The 20,501-nt window shown below is 43.7% G+C and overlaps 1 protein-coding gene across 8 annotated transcripts in view; it reads left to right on the top strand.

The window, feature by feature from the left end:
* LOC121283037 (NAD-dependent protein deacetylase sirtuin-3-like) overlaps positions 1–19,404 on the top strand; it is a 36,139-nt gene extending 16,735 nt beyond the window's left edge. For 6 of the 8 annotated variants that reach the window (XM_041196996.1, XM_041196997.1, XM_041196998.1 and 3 more), the window contains 6 exons: positions 7,361–7,593; positions 8,555–8,655; positions 13,456–13,617; positions 15,828–16,040; positions 17,625–17,736; positions 18,928–19,404. In XM_041196996.1, the coding sequence (XP_041052930.1) occupies positions 7,361–7,593; positions 8,555–8,655; positions 13,456–13,617; positions 15,828–16,040; positions 17,625–17,657 (742 nt within the window). In that variant the 3' untranslated portion in view covers positions 17,658–17,736; positions 18,928–19,404. Of the gene's footprint in view, positions 1–7,360; positions 7,594–8,554; positions 8,656–13,455; positions 13,618–14,076; positions 14,196–15,827; positions 16,041–17,624; positions 17,737–18,927 lie in introns of all 8 variants that reach the window. The other 2 variants (XM_041196994.1, XM_041196995.1) reach the window with 2 other exon arrangements.
* The last annotated feature ends 1,097 nt before the right edge of the window (positions 19,405–20,501 follow it).

The raw sequence follows: 20,501 nt of genomic DNA, 5'->3' as shown, positions 1-20,501 counted from the left end.
CATTCTGGAGTCAATAGCTATCCTCTTTGCTCTCAAGTGCACGACCAATTTTTTTGTGTCTTCTGCGAATTTCCCAATCGTGCCTCCCACATTTAAGTCTAAATCATTAAGATATACAACAAACAGCAAGGGCCCCAACACTGAGCCCTGTGGAACACCACTGGAAACCATTTCCTATTTGCAAAAACATCCATTGACCATCACCCTTTGTTTCCTGTCGCTGAGCCAATTTTGGACCCAACCTGCCACCTTCCCCTGTACCCCATGAGATCTCACTTTTCCGACCAGTATGCCATGTTGGCCCTTGTCAAATGTCTTACTGAAATCTATGTAGACAACATCCACTGTACTACCCTCATTAATCCTTCCTTGTTACTTCCTCAAAAAATTCTATTAAGTTAGTAAGGCATGATTTTCCCCTAACAAAGTCATGCTGACTATCCCTGATCAATATAACGTAGATAAGTGTGAAGTTATCCACTTTGGTAGGAAAAACAGAATGGCAGAGTATTATTTAAATGGTGATAGACTGGGAAAGGTTGATATACAAAGGGACCTGTACACCTGTATCCTTGTACACCAGTCACTGAAAGCATGCATGCAGTGCAGCAAGCAGTTAAAAAGGCAAATGGTAGATTGGCCCTCATTGCAAGAGGACTTGAATACAGGAACAAGGATGTCTTACTGCAGCCATACAGGGCATTGGTGAGACCACACCTGGAGTATTTTATGCAGCTTTGGTCTCCTTACCTAAGAAAGGATATACTTGCCATAGAGGGAGTGCAGCGAAGGTTCACCAAACTGATTCCTGGGATGGCAGGATTGAGGATTGTCATATGAGGAGAGATTGGGCCTGTATTCACTGGTGTTTAGAAGAATGAGAGAGGATATCGTTGAAACATGTAAAATTCTGACAGGGCTGGACAGACTGGATGCAGGGGTGATGTTTCCTCTGGTTGGGGGGTCTAGAGCAATGTGTCATAGTCTCAGGATACGGGGTAGGCCATTTAGGACTCAGATGAGGAGAAACTTCTTCACTCAGAAGGTGGTGAACCTGTGGAATTCTCCACCATAGAGAGCTGTGGAGGCAAATTCATTCAATATATTTAAGAAGAAAATAGATTTCTAGACTCTAAAGACATCAGGAAATATGGGGAGAGAGCAGGGTAAGGCATTGAGTTAGCCATGATCATATTGAATGGCGGAGCAGGCTTGAAGGGCCGAATGACCTACCCCTGCTTCTATTTTTCTATGTTTCTATGATCAATCCGTGCCTTTCTATTTATCCTGTTTATCTTTTCAGTTTATCCTGTCTCTTAGAATTGTCTCTAATAACTTGCCTATCAACGAAGTCAGACTGACTGGTCTATAATTTTATGGCCTATCCCTTGTAGCCTTTTTAAATAACGGTACAATGTTCTCAGACCGCTAATCCTTTAGGACCTCACCTGTACCTAGCGTGGATTGGAAAATGATCCTCGAAGCATCCGCCATTTCCTCCCTGGCTTCCTTCAACAGCCTGGGATACAATCCACCTTCAAGGATGCCAGTCCCTCCAGTACTTCCTCTTTCATTATGCTTATTGTATCTAATATTTCACACTTCTTCTTTAACTAAAATGGCTGCATCATCCCTCTCCTTAGTGAAGACAGAGACAAAGTACTCATTGAGAACCCTGCCCACATCTTCAGTATCAGTGCATAAGTTACCATGTATATCCCCGATAAGCCCTACCTTTTCCTTAGGTATTCTCTTGCTCTTAATGTACTTTTAAAACATCTTAGGATTTTCTTTGATTTTACCTGCCAATATTTTTTCTTACCTCCTTTTGGCTTCCTAATTTCCAAATTTACTTCACTCTTGTACTTTGTATACTCCTCTAGGCTTTCTACAGTATTAAGTCTTTCTTTTTCTGCTTTATCTTGGCCTCTATGCTTCTGGATAACCTGGGGGCTCTGGATTTGCCAGTACCACCCTTTTTCTTTGTGGGGACATGTCTACATTATGCCTGTAGAACCTCGCCTTTCAATGCCTCCCATTGATTTGACACAATTTTTCCTTCAAATAGCTGTATCCAGTCCATTTTCACCTCTCAGCTTTGTAAAATTTGTCTTCCCACCCTCCCCAATTTAGAACTTGCTGATCTTGGGCTTCAATTCCACTTTCCTGCCCACTCCCCAAATCCCTTGATTCCCTGAGAGACCTAAAATCTGTCAATCTCAGCCTTAAATAGGATGAAGCATCCCCAACTCTCTGGGATAGAAAATTCCAAAGATTCACAACTCTTTTGGTGACGAAATCTCTCCTCATCATCGTCCTAAATGATCATCCCCTTATTCTGAGACTGTGCCCTCATGTACTAGATTCCCCAGCCAGGGGAAACAGCCTCTCAGTACCTACCCTGTCAAGCCCCTTCATAATCATGATTTTGGTCCAGCGCTCAACGCAAACTGGAGGAACAGCATCTCATCTTCCGACTAGGCACTTTACAGCCTTCCAGACTGAATATTGAGTTCAACAATTTTAGATCATGAACTCTCTCCTCCATCCCCACCCCCTTTCCGATCCCCCTTTTTTCCAATAATTTATAAAGACTATTTTTTCCCCACCTATTTCCATTATTTTTAAATGTATTTCGATCCATTGTTTTATCTCTACCTTTTAGCCTATTTCGATCCCTTCCCCCCACCCCCATTACGGCTATCTGTACCTTGCTCGTCCTGCTTTCTACCCTTAATGTCACCTATTAGCACATTCCTTAGATAATATCACCACCTTCAACATCTCTTTGTCCTTTTGTCTATGACATCTTTTGGCAATCTCCACCTATCACTGACCCTCTATCCAGCTATACCTGCGCACTCCCCCCCCCCCCCCCCCCCCCAAACCAGTTTATATTTCACCTCTTTTCTATTTTTCCTTAGTTCTGTTGAAGAGTCATACGGACTCAAAACGTTAACTGTGTTCGTCTCTGCAGATGCTGTCAGACCTGCTGAGTTTTTCCAGGTATTTTTATTTTTGTTTTGGATTTCCAGCATCCGCAGTTATTTGCTTTTATCCCTTAATAATCTTATTTGTTTCAGTGAAATCACCTCTCATTCTTCTAAACTGCAGAAAATATAGATCCAGTTTACTCAGCCTCTCATCGTAGGACAACCCTCTCATCCCAGGGACCAATTTAGTGAACCTTCACTGTACTGCCTCCAATGCAAGTATATCTTTCCTTAAATATGGAGATGAAAACTGCACAGTATTCCAGATGTCAGCTCACTCAAGCCCTATACAATCGTAGCATGACTTCTTTATCCATGTACTTCAATCTCCTTGCAATAAAGGCCAACATGCCAGTTGCTTTCCTAATTGATGGCTGTACCAGCAAGCTAACTTTTTGTGTTCTTTGTATGAGTATACCTAAGTCTCTCTGAACATCGGCATTTACAAGTTTCACGCCTTTTTAAAAAAAAAATTCTGCTTTTCTATTCTTACAACTGAAGTGAATAACCTCACACATCTTCACATTATACTCCATTTGCCACCTTGTTGCTTGGTCACTTAACCTGTCTATATTTCTTTGAAGTTCTTTGTGTCCTACTCATAGCTTGCATTCCCACCTGTTTTGCATCATCAGCAAACTTAGATCTATTACTCTCTCTCTCTTTGTCTAATTCATTAATATAGATTGTGAATTACTGAGGCCTCAGCACTGAGACTTGTGGCATTCCATGAGTGAAAATGCCCCATTTATGCCTGCAGTCTGCTTCCTGTTCATTAGCCAATCCTCGATCCATGCTGATATATCACCCACCCCCCCCCCCCCCCCCAAATTCTAGGAGCCCCAATCTTATGTATTAACCTTTAGTGTGGCACCTTATCGAATGCCTTTTGGAAATCCAAGTATATGACCCTTTATGTACCCTACTAGTTACATGCTCAAAAAACTCTAATAAAATTGTCAATCATGATTTCACTTTCCTAAAACCATGCTGACTTGTTCCAACCATACTATGCTTTTCTAAATACGCTGTTAAGACTTCCTTAATAATAGATTCCAGCACTTTCCCAATGACTGGTATAAGGCTAACAAGCCTATAGTTCCCTGTTTTCTTTCTCCCTCCTTTCCTGAATAATGGTGTTGCATTTGCTAACTTCCAATCTGCTGGGACTGTTGCAAAATTTAGGGAATTTTGGAAAATCATAGCTAGTGCATCCACCACCTCTGCAGCCGTATCATTTAGAACCTTAGGATGTAAGTCGCCAGGTTCTGGGGATTTGTCAGCTTTTAGCCACTTGAGTTTCTTCAGTACTTGTTCTCTGCTGTTATTAATTACTTTAATTTCCTCACTCTTATTAGCCCCTAGGCTGCTCTCTATTTCTGATATGTAACTTGTAACTTCTTCTGTGAAAACAGACACATAGGGGGAATTTTAAAGCCCCTCCCACTGGTGGGATTTTCCGGTCCAAGCCAAGTCAATGGACTTTTGGATTTGTGCATTTTACAGCCCCGCCCTGTCCCACCCCAGCACTCCACACCACGACTGGGCCGTAAAATTCCACCCAAAATATTTGTTCAATGTTTCTACTGTTTCCTCATTCCCTATGATAATTTCTCTTATCTCTGCTTCTAAGAGACCAATGTTTACTTTAGCAATTCTTTTTTTATATACTTGTTAAAACTCTTACAGTCTTACTAACTCTCATATTCCTGGTTAATTTGCTCTCATTTTATTTATTCCCTTTTTATCAATTTTTTGGGGACCCTTTGCTGGTTTTTAAAATGCTCCCAATCCTTAAACTTATTACTATTCTTTGCAACATTATAAGCCTCCCCCTTTAAGCTGATACTATCCTTAGTATTCTTAGGAAGGCAAGGGTAGATCTTTCTCACTAAGTTTTTGTTTTTCAATGGAATGTATTTTTGTTGAACATTTTGAATTGTTTCTTTAAATGTTAGCCTTTAGTTTACACTCTATTTCTGATATGTAACTTGTCTTTTTCAGTGAAGATGGACACAAAATATTTGTTCAATGTCTCTGCCATTTCCTTATTCTCCATGATAATTTTTCCTGTCTCTGCTTCTAAGGGACTAATGTTTACTTTAATTACTTTTTTCATATACTTAATTTACCACCATATATTTTAATCTATTTACCCAATTAACCTTAGCCAGGTCTCTTCTCTCTCCACCCCCCCCTACAATAATTGGCTTTGTTAAAGTTTAAGATTCTTGTTTGTGATTGGAGTATGTCATTTTCAAATTTAATGTGGAATTCAATAATATTATGATCACCATTTCTCAGTGAATATTTTCTATGACATTACTAATTAGCCCTCCTTCATTGCACAATACTAGATCTAAAATAGCTATATCCGTAGATGATTCCACAACATATTCCTCCTGGAAACTGTCACAAAAGCTTTCAACAAATTTATCTTCCAGATCACCTTTGTCAGTTTGATTGATCCAGTCTACATGAAGTGTTAAGTGCCCCACAACAATTGCATTGCCTTTTTCACACGGTCCAATAATTTCTTACTTAATTCTCTGTCCAATGGTATAACTGCTGTTAGGGGACTTATAAACTTCACCCAGCGACGTTTTCTAATCCTTGCTGTTCCTAATCTCCATCCATACTGATTTTACTTCCAGATTTTCTGAGCCAAGATCCTTTCACACCAATGTCCTTATGTCATCCTTTATTATCAGGGCTGGTTAATCCATTAATATCTAATTATTAAACTGCTCATTAATTGCTGAATAGCAGGCAGGCCTGCCCTGTTGTAGATGCGAAATATAAAACAGAAAAGAACAGCTCCATTAGTGTTTATAAATAGAATCATTTGAATTTGACTGAAGCTCAGAAAGACTTATTAAAGCCAGTGACAATGTTAGAAATGCAGGTCCCTTTAAGAGTAAACCAGTCCAAGCTTCAATTTGAATTGAGAACAGGTGTTGCTCATTGAAGCCTATACTTAAGAGCTGTGTTTTTCCCCAGTTGTTGAGTTTTCTCCTAGATAGGAAGAGAATCTAGAAGGGAAGACTGGAAACTTATTTGTACTGAACTATAGGGTAACAATAAAACAGTTGTGATTCATGGAACGTCTTCTGCTTCCTGATTCGATATATGGATATCCACCTATTAAACAGTCAGAGTCAGATAATCTGTACTGGCTGGAGTGAGGTCATTGCTCATAATGTTTCTGGAGCAAGCCTTTTGTTCAGTGATGCTGTTCCTACTCTGAGTCAATAGGTGATGGGTTTGATCCTCATTCCAGACAGTCCCACCAAGTAGGCACTGGAATCTGGTCTCAGTACAGACTGAGTCCTTTGTGAGATCTTAACCCAATATTCAGAGTGACCCTTTCACTCTGTGTCTATTTTCACAGATTATAGGAATGTAACATCCAGCGTTACGAATGGTAATCACATTAGGTTTAGAAAATCTTTCTACACTGAGTTTATGTTGAATCATCTGCAGTCACCCGGTTCCACCAGCTCCTGCAAAACATCATCGAGAATCATAGAATGGTACAATGCATAAAAAAAGCCATTCAGCCCATCGTCTGCCAGCTCTTTGAAAGAGCTATCTGATTACTCCCACTCCCTGTGCTCTTTCCCTACAGCATTGCATTTTTTTCCCTTCAAATTTTTATCCAATTTCCTTTTAAAAGTTATTGTTGAATCTGTTTCCACTGCCCTTTCAGACAGCACATTCTAGACCACCACAGCTCGCTGCTTAAAATAATTTTCTTCTCCCTTCTTTTGTGAATCACCTTAAATCTGTGTCCTCTGCATTCTGACCTGCCTGTCACTGTTAAACAATTTCTCCACATTTACTCTATGGAAATCATTTTAATTTTGAACACTTCTGTTAAATTTCCCCTTAACATTCTCTGTTCTAAGGAGAACAGTCCCAGCTTCTCCAGTCTCTCCACATAGCTGAAGCCTGTCATCCCTGGTTCTATTCTACTATGTCTCCTCTGCACCCTGTCCATGCTTTTGACATCCTTCCGAAAGTGTGGTGCCCAAAATTGCAGAAAATATTCCAGCTGAGGCCAAACCAGTGTTTAAAAAGGTTTAGTATAATTTCCTTGCTTTTGTACTCAATGCCTGTATTAATAAAACTTGGGATCCATATGCTTTATTAACAGCCTACTCAACTTGTCCTGCCACCTTCAAAGATTTGGGTCAGAAAGAACAGCAGCAAATGACTGGCTTTCTCCTTACCTTTGGAAATGGTTGTTTTAGATTGTTGATTCTGATTTGACATCCTAACCAGGTAGATAAAGTGACAAGTTGTGTGTAAATTATCCCAGTTTATTGTTTAACTTTTAATATTAATTTCTGTGGTTTCCTATCCAGGTCATCAGGCAGTGGGCTCTATGATAATCTACAGCAATATGACATCCCATACCCCGAAGCCATCTTTGAAATCAATTACTTTTTCCACAATCCAAAGCCTTTCTTTGCTCTGGCCAAGCAGCTCTACCCTGGAAACTGCAAACCCAACTTCACTCACTACTTTGTCAGATTTTTACACCAAAAAGAGTTACTGCTACGAATGTACACTCAGAACATTGATGGCCTGGAACGCAGTAAGCAACTTTTAACTGTTGGTGAAATAAGGAAATAGAGCTCGGGAATTTAGGAGTGAAATCAGGAAGGATGTTTTTCAAGTGTTGGGGGAATTGTGGAATGCTCAAATGGTGGTGGATGCTGGACACAATTAGAGCTTCCAAGGTGGAGATTGATACATAGGTGTATCAGGGAGCGAGGGTGGATTAATGTAGTTGAGATGCAAATCTTATAGAATGACAGGTCAACCCTGAGGACTGAGTGGCTTTCTCCTGTTCCTTTGGCTCAAAGGGCTGAATGGCCTCCTCTTGATCATGTTTAATTGATTCGAGGGGCTGAATAGTCGTCTCCTGTTCCTGTGTAACAGGCTGAAAGGGTTGGATGACCACCTCCTGGCACAGGGCAGTATGGGGGTGCCCATGTTGGAATGAATTGGTGCCTACATTCTTGCAATAACCAGGAGCCCCTAATGAGGGAGTGTGCAAATATTTGTGATTTTGATGGAGGTCTCATCCTTGTGCTGGTTCTATAGGAAATCAATGAATCATAGAATGATACAGCACAAAAAGAGACCATTCAGCCCAGTGCCTTTGCTGGCTCTTTGAAAGACCTATCCAATTAATCTCACTCCTCCCACTCTTTCCCCAATGTCCTGCAATTTTTTCCCCTTTGAGTATTTATCCAATTCCCCTTCAAAAATTATTATTGAATGTGCTGACCACTGCTCGAGTCCCCGCTGACCACTGTCTGTAGAGTCCTTGCTGACCACTATCCATAGGCTCTGTGCTTGTTTATGGAATGAGAACAGGAATTTGGTTGTGATGCCCCTCATTGTTTAATAGTCTCCTGTCCAATTTCACTATGTGGTTTGTTGAGTGGGTTCTCGGGAGAGTCCAAACATGTGGAACCCAAGAAGGATTGAGGGGATGTTATGACTTTTAATCATCCAGTCACTGACCGCCCTCTCCAACTGTGTTTCAGTGGCTGGAATCCCACCGGAGAAACTAGTGGAAGCTCATGGAACATTTGCCACAGCAACCTGCACTGTCTGCCTGGAGAACTTCTCCTGGGAACAACTGAGGGTAAGTCAGCAGTAGCTGAACTTTACTGAGCCCGATGTAATGTACAGCCCCCAGATACAGGGCCCAGTGTCCCCCTCACTCCAGATACTCGGTCCAGACTCCCCCCTCAGACACTGGGCCCGGACACCCCCCACCTCCATCCCTGGACATTGGGCATGGACTCCACTCCACACCTACCCCCCTACCCCGGACACTGAGCCCAATCCTTGGATACTGAGGCCTATGGATTGAGTTTGGGAACAAAAATGGGGCAGTCACATTACTGGGAGTGTACTATAGAACCCCAAAACAGTCATAGGGACATAATGGAGGGAATCTGTAGGAAAATCTCTGTGAACTGCAAAAACAATAGGGCAGTAATAGTAGGAGATTTTAACTACCCCAGTGTTATAGTTTTAGTGTGAAAGGAACGGGGGAACAAGATTCTTAAGATGCATTCAGGAGAGCTTTTTTGACCAGTATTTAGCAAGACCAACAAGAGAGTGTGTGGTTCTGGACTTAGTTTTAGGAAATGAAACTAGGCAGAGCATTAGGAAGTATTAGGAAGAGCATTTTGGTGGCAGTGATCATAATTCAGTTATTTTTAACATAATTATGGAAAAGGACAAAGATAGAGCAGGAGTTAACGTTCTAAATTGGTGCAAGGCGAATCTTACTAAGCTGAAGAGTGATTTAGCAAAAGTGGACTGAATATAGCTACTTGAAGATAAATCCGTGGGAGGCATTCAAATGGGAGATTCGAGGGAAACGTTTCCATGAAGGATAAGGGTGGAACGGCCAAATCTAGAGACCCCTGGATGTCAAGAAGCTTACAAGATAAGATAAGGCAGAAAAGGAAAGCATATGTCAGACATCGAGAACTCAATAAAAAGAGGATGAGTGAACTCAAAGGAAATTAAGAAAACAAAGAGAGGGCATGAAAGAATATTGGCAAGCAAAATCAAGGAGAACCTAAAGATGTATTAACAATACATTAAGAATAAGAGGATAACTAAGAAAAGAGTAAGGCCCATAAAAGACCAAAATGGTAACTTGTGTGTGGAGATGGAAGATGTGAGTATGGTTCCTAATGAATAATTTGCGTATGTCTTCACAAAAGTTGAGGAGAAGTGTGAAGTATTGATGTGATGAACATAGTGAGCGAGAGAGTATTAAGGGGATTAGCATCATTGAAAGTGGATAAGTCACCGGGGCCAGATGATATCTACCCAAGGTTGGTAAAAGAAGCCAGGGAGGAAATTGCGGAGGATATGACCATCATTTTCCAATCCTTACTGGATACAGGTGGTACTAGAGGATTGGAGGTTTGTTAATGTCACACCTTTGTTTAAAAAGGGAGTGAGGGATAGACTGAATAATTACAGGTCAGCCAGTCTGACCTCAGTAGTGGGCAAATTATTGGAATCAATTCTGAGGACAGGATAAACTGTCACTTAAAAAGGCATGGATTAATCGAGGACAGTCAGCTTGGATTTATTAAGGGAAGGTCATTCTGACTAATTTGATTTTTTTGAGGAAGTAGCAGGGAGGATTGATGAGGGTAGTGCAGTTGATGTGGTCAATATGGATTGGAGCAAGGCTTTTGACAAAGTCCCACATGGCAGTCTGGTTTTAAAAAAAATAAAAAGCCCATGGAATCCAGGGGAATGTAGCAAGCTGGATACAAAATTGGCTCAGAGGCAGAAAACAAACGGTAATTGTTTATGGGCATTTTTGTGACTGGAAGGCTGTTTCCAGTAGGGCTCTGCAGGGCTTAGTCCTTTCTGTGGTATATATTAATGATTCGGACATAAATGTAGGTGGAATGATCAAGAAGTTTGCAGATGACACAAAAATTGGCCGCACGGTTGACAGTGAGGAGGATTGCTATAGACTGCAGGAAGATATCAATGGACCAGTCAGGTGGGCAGAAAAGTGGCAAATGGAACTGAGGTGATACATTTGGGGAGGTCAAACTAGGCAAAGGAATACACAATGGGAGGATGATGAGAGGTGTAGAGGAAGGGAGGGACCTTGGAGTGAATGTCCACAGACCCTTGAAGGTAACAGGACAAGTTGATAAGGTGGTTAAGATGGCATATGGAATCCTTTAATTTATTAGCCAAGTCATAGAATATAAGAACAAGGAGGTTACACTGGAACATTAGTTAGGCCACAACTTGAGTAGTATGTGCAGATCTAGTCACCTCATTACAGAAAGGATGAATTTGCACTAGAGAGGGGGCGCAAGAGATTTACAAGGATGTTGCCAGGACTGGAAAATTGCAGCTATGAGGAAAGATTGGATAGGCTGGCGTTGTTCTCCTTGGAACTGAGGAAGCTGAGGGGAGATTTGATTGAGATGTACAAAATTGTGAGGGCCCTGCATAGAGTCAGTGACTAGGGGACACAGATTTAAAGTGATCAGTAGAAAGATTAGAGGGGAGATGAGGAAAACATTTTTCAACCAGAGGGTCGTGGGGCTCCAGAACTCATTGCCTGGAAGGGTAGTGGAGGCAGAAACCCAAAACTCATTTAAAAGGTGTCTGGATATGCACCTCAAGTGCCATAACCTGCAAGACTACAGACCAAATGCTAGGAAGTGAGATTAGGCTGCATTGCTCATTTCCCAGCCAGCGCTGACATGATGGGCCAAGTGGCCTCTTTCTGTACCATAAACTTTCTATGATTCTACTGAGTCCAATCACCCCCGGCTGCTGAGCCCAATCTCTGGCTGCGGAGCCCCATCCCGTATCGGCCGCGGAGCCCCATCCCGTATCGGCCACGGAGCCCCATCCCGTATCGGCCGCGGAACCCCATCCCATATTGGCCGCGGAGCCCCGCCCCTCATCCCTAGACACTTAACCCTGGATCAGCTTTATCGATATTTCAGTCTCTGTTTCTCAATTCCTGGCCAGCATCTCAGGCAGTGTGAGAATCATTCTCCCTCTAATTACCCCTACAAGCCTCCTGAATACATTCCAGGTGTCAGCCTCACCAGTTGAGCTAAGATTACTTCACTCTTTTCTCCATGAGCTTTCTCTCCCTTTTTTATAAATGTTTGTTCATGGGTTGTGGGCGTCGCTGGCAAGGTCAACATTTAATACCACTTAATAATAGTAACATTTAATACCAATCCCTAATAACATTTGAGAAGGTGGCGGTGAGTAACCTGCAGTTCATGTGGTGTAGGAGTTCCAGGATTTTGACCAGGGACAGTGAAGGAACACGGCGATATAGTCTCAAACAGGATGGTGTGTAGCTGGTACAGGAACTTGCAGGTGGTGGTGTTCCCATGCACCTACTGTCCTTGTCCTTCCAGGTGACAGAGGCCATGGATTTGAAAGGTGCTGTTGAAGGAGCCTTGGTGAGTTGCTGCAGTGCACCTTGTAGATTGTCCACACTGATATCACTGTGCATCGGTGGTGGAGGGAGTGAATGTTTAAGGTGGTGGATGGGGTGCCAATCCAGCAGGCTGCTTTCTCCTGGTTGGTGTCAAGCTTACTGAGTGTTGTTGGAGCTGCACTTATCCAGGCAGAGAGTATTCCATTACACTCCTGACATGTGCCTTGTAGATAGTGGACATGCTTTGGGGAGTCAGGTGGTGAATTACTTGAAGCAGAATTTCAAACCTCTGACAAGTTCTTGTAGCCACAATATTTATATGTCTGGTCCATTTCAGTTTCTGGTTGATGTTAACCTCTTGGTCCTAGGATCTTGATAATGGGGGAATTCAGTGGTGAAAATGCTGTTGAATGTCAACAGGAAAGGTTAGATTCTCTCTTGTTGGCGATGGTCATTGCTTGGCACTTGCCACTATAAACCCAAACCTGAATGTTGTCCAAGTCTTGCATGTGGGCATGGACTGCTTCAGCATCTGAGGAGTCACGAATTGTACTGAACACCATGCAATCATCAGCAAACATCCAATTTCTGACCTTGGAATGGGGAGATGTTCATTGATGAATCGCTGAAGATGATTGGGCCTGGGACATTACCCTAAGGAAATCCTGCAGTGATGTCCTGGAACTGAGATGATTGACCTCCAACACCCACAACCATCTTTCTTTGTGTTAGGTATGACTCCACGGTGAGTTTTTCCCCTGATTCCCACTGACTTCAATTTTCCTGAAAGTACAGGAGATCTTGGGGGTCCAGAGAATGTGCAAAAGGAGCAAAGCGAGAGGGAGGGTGAGAATGAGGGAAGAGGTGGAGGAGAAGGGAGAGGTAGGAAGATGAGTGAGTGGAGATGGATGGTATTAGCAGAGATGGGGCAAATTGAGTGAGAGGGTGGAGCTTTGGGGAAAGAATTAGAGGAAGGGAAGAAGGTTAGGAAGAGGGGCAAGGGGCGAATGAGGGATTTTGGGTGGCGTGGGGAAGGTTGGGAAAGAATGAGGGGTGGAAACGGGAGAGTCGAAAATGGAGGATTATCAGGTGAGGGACAATGGGGTATGGGGGAATGGGGAAGAAAGTGAGAGGAGGGGTTAAAGGGTATGATGGGGAGAGGGTGAGGGATGATTGGGTATAGGAGATGAAGGATGATGGGATATGGAGATGTGGGGTTGCGGAGTGATGGCTGAGGTATGAGGGGGAGGGGTTTTGGGGTGGTAGGGTAAGGGGGATAAGTGCGGGGCGCATGATGGGTGAGGGATAAGAGGTATGGGGGTGATGGAGTAAGGGGGATGATGGGAGAGGGGGAGGGGAAACAAGATGGGAGGATGATGAGGGATGTTTGACCTGACTGACGAGGAGGCTGCACTTTGTGATGTTCTGAATGTCCATGTGTTCCTAACCCTTTTTCTACCCTGGGGTTTGTTGCAGGAAGATATCATGGAGAGGAAGGTGCCTCACTGCCCCTCCTGCTCTGGGGTAATCAAACCTGACATTGTCTTTTTTGGGGAACAGTTGCCAGCAAACTTCCACCGGTACATCATTGACTTGCCTTCCGCAGACCTGCTCATCATCCTGGGGACATCACTTGAGGTGAGATACTAACCAGACATGGATTGACACTGAACAGGCTCAGTCACAATGACCGGACATTGTCCAGACACTGACTGGACACTGACCCGAGATGACTGAACACTGTCACAAGGACTGGACACTAACCGCAAGTTCACCATACACTGAGCTGACACTGACCAGATGCTGACCATACATTGACCGGATCTTGACCAGACGCAAATCTGACATTGACCCAACATTGACCGGACACTGAGCGGAAACTGACCTGATGCTGACGAGATGGTGACCGGACACTGACCAGACGCTGGCATGAAACAGACCCAACACTGATTGAACACTGACCGGGCACTGACCTAATGCTAACCAGACAATGACTGGACCTGACACTGACCAAGTACTAGCTGTGATTGGGGTTGGAAGGTAGTTGAGAATTTCCCCTGCCTCTTCTGTGAAGTGACATTACCCTTTTTCATGTAGAATCTCTGTCCTGCTCTCACTGATCAGCTATGGCTTAATGGACAGCACACTCTGCTCTGGGAGATGAATTCAAGTCCCACGCCAGAGACTTCAGCACAAAATCCAGATCAAGACTCCAGGTGGGATCTTGAAGGATTTTGTTAATGAGGGCAAGGGTTTGAACTGGAATCCGTTGGGGAGTGGTGTCACTGAGGACGAGGGTGATGGGGGCATGTCTTTGGGCCTCTGGGTCTGTTAACATTTGCGGAAGGATGGGGTCTGTGGTAAGTGAGCTGGACTCAGCTGAAATCCCAGGAGGTGGAGGAAGGTCCCTGTCCAGTGACCTTGCTGGAAAGTGAGTGCAGATATGGCTGTCAAGGCTCTCTTGGTTAATTAGTTCTCAAACACAGTTGAGGATTTCTTCCCTTGCGTGACTGACTCAGGGCAGGCACCTTGTGTCACTGTGCATTTACAGTAATTTGCCCATGGCCTCTGACTCTATTCCCTGCCCCTTCATCCTATACCCCAGATCCTACTCCATACCTCCTGTCCCTGAACCCCTTCACCCTAACCTTATATAACCTTGACCCACTGTTGCCAAGTTGCGGAAACGTATTGGAATTACAACAGAGAAACAGGCCATTCAGCCCACACAGTCATAATTAGTGTTTACCCACCTTTCGAATTCAAACCACATTTACCGGCTGAGTTTTTCCAGCATTTTCTGTTTTTATTCCACATTTACCTGCCCTGGGTGCTGGACTCAGGGATCTATGGTTCTCAACCTCTAAGAACGAGCCTGTTTGTCTGCATGTTCATCTGTTTCATACAGCAATGACCAGGACTGGATTTTAACTGACCGGAAACCACCAGGTATTTTAACCCCAGAGGCTGCATGAGAGGTTCCCCATCTGGAATTCAGCCTGATTGACAGGCTCAGTCTCCACTTGGGTTTGGGAACCGGTTGGTGGAGGCCGAAGGACAAGGTACATGCCCAGTAGAGGGGAAGGGGAAAGTGTTTGATTGGGAAGAGGTCAATAGTTGTGGGGGTTAGAGTCGATAGGCCGGGTGATCTCAGGAAGGTGATGGGGATTGATTCTGAGGGACACAATCAAGCCCCGTGTCCTGGGGTGGTGTGGATGGGAAGAGTGGCCTCAATGCTGGGAGATCGGAGGCCTTGTGGGTGGGTGGGGTTGATGAGGAAGTGGGGGACATTTGCAAGGGTTTCCAGGCAGGGACAATGGATGCAGGGGAAAAACCCCTGAAGCTGTCAGGTTTCCTGAAGTTTGGGAAATGCAGTCGACATAGGGAAAGCTGAAATCTTGAACAACAATGAGCTCACAGCCTGGACATACTTAAAGTGCAAAACAGCCTTCTTGGAGCACATTGGTCATCCCCCATTGCCCTTTCTTTATTAAAGCTGAAATTGGACGACTAGGTGTCAGGAGGTTTATTTTTAAGGCATGGGGTGAAAGAGGATGGGTGGAGGGGCAAGAGATTGGAGGTGTAGGGATGAAAGATGAGGGTGCTTTTAATGAGGGCTGAAGGGTCAGGATCAGGTGTGGAGGGGTCAGCGGTGTGAGGTGAAGGGTCAGGGATGTGGGTTAAGGCATGGGGGTGGTCAGAGGGGAGGGGTGATGTATCAGAAGTGTGAATGAGGATTGAGGGTGTAAGGAGTGAGTGGTTTTGAGTGAGGGTTTAGCAGGGAGCTGGGAGTGATAATTGAAACAGGTTGGATTTGTTGATCATTTACACTGGTAAGAATCTTTCAGGTGGAACCGTTTGCAAGTTTGTCAGAGACGGTGAGGAAATCTGTGCCTCGAGTCCTCTTCAACCAGGATCTGGTGGGCTCAGTCACTCGGAATCCACTGAGGGTCAATGATGTTGTGGAGCTGGGGGATATTATCAGGGGAGTGAAGAAATTTTCCAAGATGTTGGGATGGAACGAGGAAATTAACGACCTGCTTGCCAGAGAGCACGCAAAGGTACCAGCGCATTGTCCAGTCACAAACAGTGGTACTTACGCATTATCCAATCACAGACATCAGTATGTATCCATTGTCCAATTATAAACAGTGGTACAGATTTATTTTCCAATCACAAAGTGATACAGACCTATTATCTAATCACAAAAAGCGGTACAAACTTATTGTCCAATCATAAGCAGCAGGATAGATCCATTGTCCAATCGCAAACAGTGGCACATATCCATTGTCCAATAATAAACTCTGACATAGACCCATTGTCCAATCCTGGAGAGTGAGGCACATCCAGGGGGCAGAGGGAGCAGGAGGCCCCTCAGGGTGACGCAAAAATGAATCTGACCCATTTACTCAGGGTAGTGTCTTAGGCCCAACCATCTTCAGCTGCTTCATCAATGACTGACCTTCCATCATAAGGTCAGAAGTGGGGATGTTTGCTGAAGATTGCACAATGTTCAGCATCATTTGCAACTCCTCAGATACTGAAGCAGTCCATGTCCAAATGCAGCAAGACCTAAAGGACATAGCTGCTAGACTGGGTCTGTGGCAGGTGATGAGGGAATCAACAAGAGGGAAAAACATACTTGACCTCATCCTCACCAACCTGCCTGCTGCAGATGCATGTGTCCATGACAATATTGGTAGGATTGACCACCGCACAGTCACTGTAGAGACGAAGTCCCATCTTCACACTGAGGATATGTTGCGTGGCACTACCACTGTGCTAAATGGGTTAGATTTCGAACAGATCAAGCAACTCAAGACTGGGCATCAGCAGCAACAGAATTGTACTCGAACATAATCTGTAACCTCATGGCCCAGCATATCCTCCACCCTACCACTACCATCAAGCCAGGGGATCAACCCTGGTTCAATGAAGAGTGCTGGAGGGCATGACAGGAGCAGCATCAGGCATACCTAAGAATGAAGTGTCAACCTGGTGAAGCTATAACACAGTACTTGCATGCCAAATAGCATTAGCAGCAAGTGATAGACAAAGCTAAGCAATCCCCCAACCAACAGATCAGATCTAAGCTCTGCAGTCCTGCCACATCCAGTCGTGAACAGTGGTGGACAATTAAACAACTCACTGGAGGAGGAGGCTCCAAAAATATCCCCATCCTCAATGATGGGGAAGCCTAGCACATCAGTGCAAAAGATAAGGCTGAAGAATTTGCAACAATTTTCAGCCAGAGGTGCCAAGTGGATGATCCATCTCGGCCTCCTCCGGAGGTTCCCAGCATCATAGATGCCAGTCTTCAACCAATTTAATTCACTCCAGTTATTATCAAGAAATGGCTGAAGGCACTGGATAGTGCAAAAGCTCTGGACCCTGACAATATTCCGGCAATAGTACTGATGACTTGTGCTCCAGAGCTTGCTGTGCTCCTAGCCAAGTTGTTCCAGTACAGCTACAACACTGGCATCTACCTCGGGCTGCAGACAAACATCAGGTGCAGACGAATACAAGGGCACACACGGACATCGGGTGCAGACAGACAGAAAGTGCAGGTGGACATGGAGCACAGAGAACACGGGATGCAGACATTGATTGATTTTGTTTATAGTCTTGTTTTGTCTCCACAGTTGGAAAGGGATAACATTGAGCGTTCAAAGTGAGCTGATGTCCTGTGAACTAGATTCTCTCGCAACATGTTTGAAATAAAATATTCCTGGAATTTTGAAGCTTTTATTATGAGTGAGTAATCATAATTTGGAAAAACAAAAAATATTTTTAGATTTCACACCACTCTTTGGAAAACATTTACAATCTGGGTTTTGTAGATGATATTGGCTCGCTCTCACTGGAATAAGGGGTCATGAACCCTGTTGGTGATGCCCCTCTCCCACCGGGGCAAATAAGGTTTGGAGGTAAGGGGTTGTAAATGCAGTTGTGGTACAGATTAACTATGATCAGTTTGAACGGTGCAGCAGACTCGAGGGGCTGAATAGTCCCCTGTTCTTATGTCAGGAACTCTTGGGTATCAGTAGACTTTCTATTGAATTATTGGCCAAGGGCAACAGCTATGGATCAAGTACTTATCATGGGGCAAGTACATATACTGGGACAATTACAGATAATGGTGCAAGAGCTTTTAATGGGACGAGTAGTGATAATGGGGCAAGTACAGATACAGGGGAAAATACTTTTAATGGGGCAAATACAGTTAATACTGGTCACAATACTCCTGTTGAGGCCCAGCAGTGCTTTATAAAGGTTCACTATAACTTCCTTGCTTTGGTACTCTATCCGTCTATTGATGAAGCCCAGGATCCCATATGCCTTATTAACCGGTTTCTCAATCTGCCCTGCCATCTTCAACAATTTGTCTACAATATACCCCCAGGTCTCTCCACTCCTGCACACCACCTTTAGAATTTTGCCCTTTATTTAATATTTCCTCTGCTCAATCTTCATTCCAAAATGTGTCACTTCACACTCCTCTACGTTAAATTCACCCACCACCTGTCTGCCCATTCCACCAGCCTTCTATTTCCTCTTGAAATCTACTATCTTGAAGTCTATCACTATGCCCCTCACTGTTCGCAATACTTCCAAATTTTGCATCATCTGCAAAAAAAAGACTCTTGCTCAGTTTGTGTATATGGTTGGGGGGGTGGGGGGGTAACTTTAACTCTCTTGCTCAGTATATTTGCCTGCACACGTGGAAAGGTCCAACAAAGGGACAGGTCCAGATCTTTATAGCTGTTGTTAGATTGCCAAGGTCACTCAGAGGGTAATTGTAATGACAGGTAAATTTCAGGCTCCGGGTTAATGATGGACTTGCCTCCAAAGCAGATTGATACCTGAGACATGTAGGCATGTGAGATACTAAAATCTTCATATTTAATGGTAGATTTTAATTATTTTTCTCAATTTTCTTTCTAGATTCAGCAAGTCTCCACAAAAAAAATCTGGAAATTGTCACATCATAAACGCAGCAGAGATTTGACTGAAACCCTTCATTCTTGGCTGAACAGTTTATAAGTTTCAGGCCAAGACCAGTGAGGCATGAAGTGACTCCATGGGACCCAGATCTTTCTCTCATATTTTAACCTCAAATCAAATTGCAAATGAAAACAAAATGTGTAAAATTAACCATCAGATTCCATCTGATCAGGTCATGATGACTTGAATGTATTTTGAGATATTGGACTAATTTTCTGACGTACTTCTGATGTAGTTCTCAGAATAGCTTGAACCTGACCCATCCTCCCAAAGTGGGATGACAAGCTCTTTATCAATAGGTTTTAAACTTTACATCCCAGCTCTGTGAGGGATTCCAGGAAGTTTCTAGTCTGTCCAGACACGACTTTCCACAAATTGTTCCTGCATTCTCATAATAAACATTTTCTGTGAAGAGTCTCAATGCTAACTTAGTTTAATATCATATTTTCATGTATCTGTACAGAGGATCCACAGAAGTGTGTCAGTATTAACAGGGAGTGCCTGGGTGTGTACGAGTTTTATCAGGCGGTCCCTGGATATGTGCAGTGTTTACAGAGGTTTCCCAAGAGTGTGTCAGCAGTTACCAGGGATTCCGGGGAGAGTGTTAGTATTTACAGAGTGTGTGTCGGTATTAACAGGCAGTCCCTGGGTGTGTGCAGTGTTCACAGTGGTTTCCTGGGAGTGTGTCAGCAGTTACTGGGGCTTTCAGGGAGAGTGTCAGTATTTATAGGAATGTGTCAGTATTAACTGGTGCACAAAGGAATGTCAGTATTAACAGGGGCTCTATGGGTGTGTGTCAGTAGTATCCGAGGATTTCAGGGGGACTGTCAGTATTTACAGGGAGTATGTCAGCATTAACAAGTAGTTCTGTATTAATAGGGTTCCCTGCCAATGTGTTAGCAGATTCTGGGAGTATGTCAGTATTAACAGGCAGTGTCTGGGTGTGTGCAGTGTTTGAGGGTTCCCTGGAGTTTACAAAGGATCCCCAAGGACATGGACAGGATTGCACATAGGGAAATAGGAAAAGGAGGAAACATTTCAGCCGCTCGAGCCTGTTCTGCCAATTCATGGTTGATCTGTAACTTAATGTTCCTACCTTTGCTCCATATCCTTCAATAACCTTACTCAACAAAAGTCTATTGGTCTCAATCTTGTAATTTGCAATTGACGCCTGACCTGAACAATTTTTTTGTGGTAGGGAGTTTCCCAGATTTCTACTATGCCTTGTGTGAAAAATGATTCCTGACATCACCTCTGAATGGCCTAGCTCTAATTTTAAAGTAAATCCCCCCAATCTGGCATAACCCCTACCTTCTACCCACCACCACCTCCCCGCCCCCCCCACCCCCCCGCCGACCCCAAGAAAATAGTTTATCTGTAACAACATTATTCAATGCTTTTAACATTTTAAACACCTTAATGAGATTATCCCTCAATGTACTGAACTCGAGGGAACACAAGCCTAGTCTCTGCAAAGACAACATTTAACTCTGCTGAATCTGCACAGCACCCCT

The sequence above is a fragment of the Carcharodon carcharias genome, chromosome 10, assembly GCF_017639515.1.
Source record: "Carcharodon carcharias isolate sCarCar2 chromosome 10, sCarCar2.pri, whole genome shotgun sequence".
NCBI classification, from domain to species: Eukaryota; Metazoa; Chordata; class Chondrichthyes; order Lamniformes; family Lamnidae; genus Carcharodon; species Carcharodon carcharias.
The sequence above is the reverse complement of the archived record's forward strand: the minus strand, read 5'-3'. Positions and strand labels throughout refer to the sequence as shown.